Source organism: Aptenodytes forsteri, unplaced genomic scaffold (assembly GCF_000699145.1).
Source record: "Aptenodytes forsteri isolate BGI_AS27 unplaced genomic scaffold, ASM69914v1 Scaffold2, whole genome shotgun sequence".
In the NCBI taxonomy this organism is placed as follows: Eukaryota; Metazoa; Chordata; class Aves; order Sphenisciformes; family Spheniscidae; genus Aptenodytes; species Aptenodytes forsteri.
Window position 1 is genome coordinate 10852994 of NW_008795695.1, and position 8354 is coordinate 10861347.

General features: G+C 41.8%; 1 protein-coding gene across 1 annotated transcript; it reads left to right on the plus strand.

The window, feature by feature from the left end:
• Positions 1–1993: 1993 nt before the first annotated feature.
• Positions 1994–3805, plus strand: B3GALT5 (beta-1,3-galactosyltransferase 5). Its single transcript, XM_009283087.1, is given in 2 exon segments — positions 1994–2086; positions 2849–3805. Coding segments are annotated over 2 exon segments (1050 nt in total).
• Positions 3806–8354: the final 4549 nt, after the last annotated feature.

Sequence of the window (8354 nt, forward strand, 5' to 3'; positions counted from 1 at the left end):
TTACATAAATTTACAAACATTTGCGTTGCCCAGACATGTGCGTGAGTGTTTATCTGTAGAAGGTATGCTGCTTCATACACGGACTGAAAAAAGAAGACGGTCTGGCTCTGGATAGGCAGTATGGTAAATACATGCCAGAACGTACGCTGGGAGGCTGCTCTCCCGGCCGTGCAGAACAGGGACCTCTGTAATTTTTTTTTTTTTAGATCTATTACCAGTGACCAAACCCAGAAACAAGTAAGAAGTAAATATGGTCAAGTCACATTAGTCTGATTCTACTGAAATCTGGTAAAATATGTTACGTTATGGTTTATTGCTCTTGAGTATTTCTGAAAAGGTTTTAATGGGTTTTAATAGAAAATTGTTCTCAATTACTTTCTTAGTTCAGTATTGGAAGGACTTTTGTACATGTTCTGGAATTCCTGTGACAGAGAAATGTCAGACCCTCGAACAGTCTCGTGAGAGCCAGCAACAGGAGTGAACCTCTTCTGCAGCTCTGTGGTCAACCTCAGAACATCGTCCTTTCCTGAAAACACTATTTTCAGGATATTCATGTGCTTCCTCCCAGGCCACTGAAGAACATGAGAACAGATGCAGAGCAGATTTTTGTATAATCTTTTGTGTGTGTGTGTGTATATATATACCCTCGAACAGTCTCGTGAGAGCCAGCAACAGGAGTGAACCTCTTCTGCAGCTCTGTGGTCAACCTCAGAACATCGTCCTTTCCTGAAAACACTATTTTCAGGATATTCATGTGCTTCCTCCCAGGCCACTGAAGAACATGAGAACAGATGCAGAGCAGATTTTTGTATAATCTTTTGTGTGTGTGTGTGTATATATATATGTATGCATGCGTATAATCTTTTGTGTGTGTGTGTGTGTATATATATATGTATGCATATGTATATTCTCACACAATTTTACATATGTAAATATAGTACATACATAATTAAAGCAATTTTTAAGTTAATCGCAAGACTACTGTGAGATATACATACAAGAAAAAATAGACCTGTGGAATACTCTATTTAAAGATAAAGTTAATATAAGTGGCAGAAGAAATGTGAACTTTTGAAATATTTTCAAAATTCATTAGTGAATCATTGCAAAAATGCATTTCACTGTGGGAGGAATTTCAGTAAACCAGGACTTCAGTTCTACTTGTTTCATGCTTTTGAGAATACCGACTGAAGTTAATGGGACTATTCTCATGGGTAAAATGAGCTGGATTTGGTCCCAGGAACACCTGGCTGGACTTTAAAATGAACTTAAACCTGCAACACAAAACCTTTTCATTGCTTAGAAAAGGGAATTTGAGCAAAAGGAGGGCACTAACGTGGTTTTGGGGGGTCTAGGCAGAACATTCCTGCTCGGAAGGCAGAGATCAAATTTCCATGAAATTTGCAGCTCTGGGGGTTGTAAACTTGGTTTGCTGTATTTTTAGATGGGAAGCCAGATCCAGTTCTTTGTTAAGAAAGGGGAAGGGAATGCCCTTCCCCCTGGTAAAAATTTCCCCATCCTAGTGCTCTAAAATAGTAGTTGGTGGGCCTGTGGGTTAATGGAATGAGTAACTGCAGCATTATACTCTTCTCACCAGGTTAATTTATGGAGATGAATAATTTTTTTGGCTCTGTGACCTTTTTGGGTTTGCTTTGATAATTTTTCTCTCTCTCAAAGTTTATACTAGATTTGTAACCAGATACACAGCACATTAATCTGTTACAAGGATGACTCAATGAACATTGTTGTTATTGTTTGGATCTCTTTCACCTAGAAAGGAGTGGGGGGTATGGACAACCCCCTTCTCACCTCAGCATGCCCTAGTGAGTCACCTAAACTCTGCAAAAGGTGAAACATCCAAATAATCTGACCCACTGTTGTGTTTTTTCTGAGCAGCTGACCCAGCGTCAAATTCGTGACTCATGGCCCCTCCAGCAAAAAGATTGGGAGCAGTTTCTGGGTCGGTGCAAGAGCCCCACAGGATCCAAAGAAGATGAAGATGGGAGGAACCTGGCTGCGTCTGCCGGTTGGACAGTACTTCCTGGCTCTGGGACACAGGCACTTTTCAAACAAATAGAGAAACATGGTATTTTAAAAAAAAAAACAACTATTGCTGTTATTCTCTTTCATCTGGCATGGGCACATATCTGCTGCTTCTCCACTCTCTGGCTTGTGAGAGCCCTGGTGGGTCTAAGTCATGGTTTGTAAGATGCTGAAAATGGGGAGGAGGTCTGAAGCATCAGCCAGGGTAACCTGGTATCAGTGGACATGCTTGTGTGGATTTCTGAGGATATGCTGGCTTGGGGGGCAGATTCAAGTAAGCAGGAGTGTGAATTTGATTGCCAGCAGAACATCTTGTGGGAATGATACTAAAAGAAATGTGTGTGGGCAAGTGCCCTGAAATAGGTAGCTTTCAATTAGAGACGACCTGGCTTTAAATCCCTATGCAGGGAGTTTGGTTTACAGCACTAAAAGGAACTAGATATATTTTTTTTTTTAATGTGCTGCTCCTTCTTGTTTCTTTCAGATGGATTTCAGAAAATTCAGGCTGTTTGTTTGCGCTTTAAATCCTATGCAGGGAGTTTGGTTTACAGCACTAAAAGGAACAAGATTTTTTTTTTTGTGCTGCTCCTTCTTGTTTCTTTCAGATGGATTTCAGAAAATTCAGGCTGTTTGTTTGCCTTGTAGGGCTCAGTTGTGCTAGCTTCTGGTTTTTTTACAACAGTTTGACCGAATTCTGTGTATTCTGTGGAAACAGCCAACATTACATATTCCTCACAGAGACTTCTAGGAGATTCAGCGGAAACTTCTTGCAGCTCCCAGTGCTGCTCCTTCTTGTTTCTTTCAGATGGATTTCAGAAAATTCAGGCTGTTTGTTTGCCTTGTAGGGCTCAGTTGTGCTAGCTTCTGGTTTTTTTACAACAGTTTGACCGAATTCTGTGTATTCTGTGGAAACAGCCAACATTACATATTCCTCACAGAGACTTCTAGGAGATTCAGCGGAAACTTCTTGCAGCTCCCAGATATAGACTGCCATAAGAACCCACCTTTCCTCGTCCTGCTTGTGACATCCTCGTACCACGACATCGATGCCAGGATGGCCATTCGGCAAACCTGGGGGAAGGAGAGAACAGTCGCCGGCAAGCGCCTGGTGACATATTTCCTCCTGGGAAACACTGTGAATCTCAGCCAGCAGGCTGGTATCACTGCTGAAAGCCAAAAGTACAAAGACATTATTCAAAAGGATTTTATAGACACGTATTACAATTTGACTTTGAAGACCATGATGGGAATTGAATGGATTCACAGATTTTGTTACCAGTCCAGCTTTGTGATGAAAACCGACACAGATGTGTTTGTCAATGTTTTTTACCTCACTGAGCTTCTTCTAAGGAAAAAGAGGACCACTAGAGTCTTCACAGGCTTTTTAAAACTAAATGAGTACCCCATACGGAGAAGAGGGAGTAAGTGGTACGTGAGTGAAGAAGAGTACCCGGGAAAGACCTACCCACCATTTTGTTCCGGGACTGGCTATGTTTTCTCCACCGACGTTGCTAGTCAGATCTATAATGTTTCGGATAATGTTTTGTTCATTAAACTGGAGGATGTATTCATAGGACTGTGCCTTGCCAAATTAAACATTCAGCTGGTGGAGCTCCATTCAGAGCAGACGTTTTTTCCAGAAAGGATTCGCTTCTCTGTTTCTCGCTTTAAGAAAATCGTGATGTGCCATAAAATAAAACCATCTGAGCAGCTGAGCTACTGGAATCAGTTAGTGACAGAAAATGACGGAGGAGTGCTCTAGCACCTTCCCTGCTCGAATTAACAAACTGAAATGCTCCGCAGTTACAGGGCTGCTCTTGACTCCAGCAGAACTCCCAATTAACTCTAGATCCACCACATTGAAGACTTTTTAAATGGTTATCTTAATCTCCATTTCTGCCCAAGAACATGCAAACCTCTTTCTTTCCCATTCACTCCCACCTTTTTGCATCCCTTCTCTACACAAGTTACAGTTATTATTTTTTCCTGAAGGATGCAGGCCTGCAAACCTGCCCTCCAAATCTCGCTGCTACAGGACTGGGAACATTCCTGCAGTGCCAAACTAAAAGTCAAAGAACTTTTGTTCAGAGAAGAAAATTTGCACCCTCTTCCTGGTCCCCCTTGATAGATTACTGCATTTGCACCCATCTGTGCAGGCATTTAAGAAAAGGTGTTTGTAGCTGTCAGGACGTTCCCCTCCTGGCATAGGGAACTGCAGCCCTGCCCTTGCAGCCAGCTCTGTGTGGGCAGAACTGCGTACTGGCACAGATCCCTCCTTCAGTCTACCCAAATTTTTTGCAGAGATGGAAGAATTTGCCCATGCAGCGCTCTTGGGACAACCTTCACCAGGTACTGCAGGTGAATGTGTAAGGCTACTGCATCTGTTTCCCTATACGTGCCTCCTGCTGAAAATGATATGTAGTGGAGCCGGATCCATGCTCAATGGAGAGTGTCCTGGTCTTTCTATTAAAATAGGCCCCGGAGACATCTTTTGCGTTTATGTCTCACTTTGATTGCTTGAAAGCTACTGTAAATGGTTTGCCAAGGCTGAACCAGAGTCACTTACAGTGAGATAAACAGTACCTCTGATTTAGACATTTTTCCCTATGAGGAACTGGGTGTGTAAGGGAGAAGACAGGAAGATTTTTCTCTTTTAAACAAGACCTAGTGGGAAAATGTTCCCAAGTAATCATTCAGGCTGGGAGCCTCATTTCTTATTTCATTACCAAGAAAAGACTCATGAAATCACTAGGATGTTTGTAGGTTTCAGAGATAAGGAATTGACTCTTTACAGTAGATGCTGTGAAAAATACATTTGGGCTATGAGGAGGGAGAAGGGAGTTCATAAAATCACGCCTCATGCAATACCCCTATTTGATTTACTTTCACGCAAAGAAAAGGTCAGTTTTACCAGCAAAGAAGTATCGAATGCCTATACTATGTGTGAAATGTTTTTTTTAGAGAGCGGTAAAAGTGGGGCGCTCCCTAGGGGAAGATGAGCCGGGAGCTGAGGGGATCCGACAGCCCCACACGCCCCACACGCCCACACGAGGGAGCAGGACAGACCCACACAGATGGTGGTCAGGTCCAACCAAGAGTCCCAATCATAAGGAAGTATCACGGTGATGAGGTAGGTCTGAGGTCAAGCCAGCGATGGCCGGGCCCTGGTGATGACAGGTGGGGGTCAGGATGAGGCCCAGTGAGGGGAACCAGGGCCAGACACTGCCCCGGGATGGCAGGGCAGGGCCTTGGGGATGGGGATATGTACTGAATGTGGTAAAAAGCATGGAGGAAAGACAGGGAAAGATATTTTATTACTTTGGGGTTATTTACTTTTATTGTTTCTTTTCTTTTTACTGAAGTTTGTGAGGATTGTCCAAGTGTCTCTTTTTACTTGCCTGTGTCTGAAGAGCAGGATAAATACTTTCAGCAGGAATATGTCCCATCCTGAAAAGTGTTTAATAACGGTAAAAAATATATTATTTAATTTCTTCTGATGTAACCTGAGCTCATGCACTTATTTTTGACAACTGATGATGAAAGAAATAATGTTTATTTGTTTGGTAGAAGAATAATCTTTATTTTAAGTTTCCCATTCAGCAAATAGCTGCGTATATGGTGTTTGCAGGGATATGGCTATCCAGGTGGGTCGGGTGGGTGACCAAGGAGGTGTTTGCCTTTCCCTAACACGTACCCTGTGCCAGGGGGTGGGCAGCCCAGCTCCGGGTTGAACAGCACCTCTCCGCCTCCCATCCCAACTTTGCAGCTGTATCTGCCCTTGGACTCAAAGCCCTGCTGTAGCACATCTACTTTTGCCGCTGCCTTCAGTAGGTGTGATGGGTCAGACTGATAAAGCCTAACAACAGCATTTTAATCACTGTTCTTTCCATGTAACCTGTAGATATGTCTTCTGGCCATTCATTGCTATTGTACCCAAGGTGCAAGCTGGCTATTGCTTTAGTTTGTGGAAAAATGTTGAGCATAAAGGAATGCTTCCTGGCCGCTCCTAGCTCCCTCTCTCGTGGGGTGGAGAGTCTGTGAGCTGGGACAGCATAATGCAGCCTAATGTTCATCCTGGCCTCTTCTTGTTCTCAGAGAAATAATCCTGCAGTCCCTTGTGGGTCTTACTTCCACCTCTATGCCTTATCCCAGCTGGCAGGACCAGTCCAACCGTGCAGTCCCCAGGGAGCCTGTATCTCTGCAGAATAGCTATTCATTTACATACGGATGTGTTGACTTGTTCACCTCCGCCAGGTGCTGAGCTCCGAGAAGTGTGGTGGCACCTGGGATGGCACAGCTGCTGGTCTTCTGTCAGGCTGAGTTCACGGCCAAAGGGTAAAGTTTCCCATTAGGAGACAGTATTTTGGGTTGCTTCCCTGAACGATGGCTGCTTGTGAGTGGCATCAAAATATGTCTTACCTGAGCAGTTTGTGGCTTTGTATCATCATAAAAAAAGTTACCCTTGAGGGCCAAGTTCTGCTAGACTTCTTGACTGTGGCATTTATTTTAGTTCAGGAGTGTTCCTAATTACTTGAATACGGCTACTAACGGGGAAGTTGGTGCTATTCTCTGTTAATCACATTTGCAGATGCTACCACTATATTTTTGGGGTTCAATTCATAGCTGCCGTGCCATTGGGAATAAGGTCCTCAGGCATGTTTTAAGAAACCATCCCATTCTGGATATTGTTTCCAGGGAGTCCATTTGTAATTTCAAGTGACCTGTGCAAGATGCCTCTCTTTATTACTGCATTCTAAATATTTTGTCCCCACTGAATATATGTTGTTAAGCGTCTTAATGCCTATCTATCTGAAGCATTTGGTTTATCACTGCTAAATCTCGGATGAGGAGCAAATGAGTACAGGTTGAAATGTTACGGATTCAGATAGCCTATTCCTCTCCTTTTTGCAAATTAGCTTCCCAAGTGAATGCTTTAGGTTGCCGCGCATTATTTTCCTCAACATATGATTTTCTTTGTGCTCACATAAATTAGAAATTGATTTCATAATTCTCTCCATTCAGTAGGCTGCTTTGAGTAAGAATATAGTAAATGAATAATTAATTACTTAAAATATAAGGTTATCCTGCTGGAAAAGGTGATTTAAGAGAAGTAGATGATTGCATGTAAGGCAAATTCATTTACTGAAACAAAGCCACTGTGCTAGTCAGTTTATACATATCATCTAAATGAAATTACCTTTTGCAGTTTAGGCCTCAAATCATGACTTTTAACATAATCAAAACTGTATTAGTGGCCTTTTGCCAAATTATGTGTATTTTCCTATGAAAGATCATCACAAAAAGATCAGAAATATAACTAGAACTGTAAACACAATACTGCAGTGTACATATACTTATTTTTAAAATTTTGTATAGGCTAATAAAAGAATTTATGCAATTTTGGGGCAGTTTATCTGTAAAAGTAGCGCACTATCCTAAAATTTTTATGCTTTCTGGGTCAGATGATAATTAAATCAGTTTTTTATTAATAGCTTTGGAAAGTTACTCTGAAAAGTTACTCCAGTGCTTCTCATTTAGTAGGAAGGAGTGTACAAATCAACAGAGCTGATAGTGTGTTACAGTTGGTTAGAGTTGTGCGTTTCAGCATACTCCATTTCTTCCAACACAAGATCAGGTTTTGAATACAGAAAAATGAATATATTTTTCACAATTCTAACTCATCAACTAACATATTCTTAGTTTAGGCTAGGATTTTCAAAAATGTCCATGAAGGATTTGGTCACACATCTCACCTGATTCAGTGTTGCCGAGGAAGTATAACCTTTCCAGGCACTTTTGAGAACACAGAGTAGATTTTTGTAATGAAACATTTGCCTTACGTAAAAGCTGAATGGAACACAAGGGCTATCCGTCTGTAATGGATCTGACAGGAACGCTGCTCTTCTTGGATTTGTGCAGGTTACTATATAATGTTAATTTAAAATGCTTGACAATGTTTGCATTATTTCCATAGAACATGAGAATATTGAGCTAACTATTCAATGTATGATATTTTAGTAAAGTATTTTGTTACCACAGTTTTGTGTGTTCACTTATCTTTTCGGTTGTGAATGTATTAACATTTTGGGATGTAGTCAAGTTAGGAGGCTTGCTCTTTTTCCAGTTAAAATGAATAGAATTATAGAATCATAGAATCATTTAGGTTGGAAAGGACCTTTAAGATCATCAAGTCCAACCGTTAACCTAGCACCGCCAAGTCCACCACTAAACCATGTCCCCAAGCGCCTCATCTACACGTCTTTTAAATACCTCCAGGGATGGGGACTCAACCACTTCCCTGGGCAGCCTGC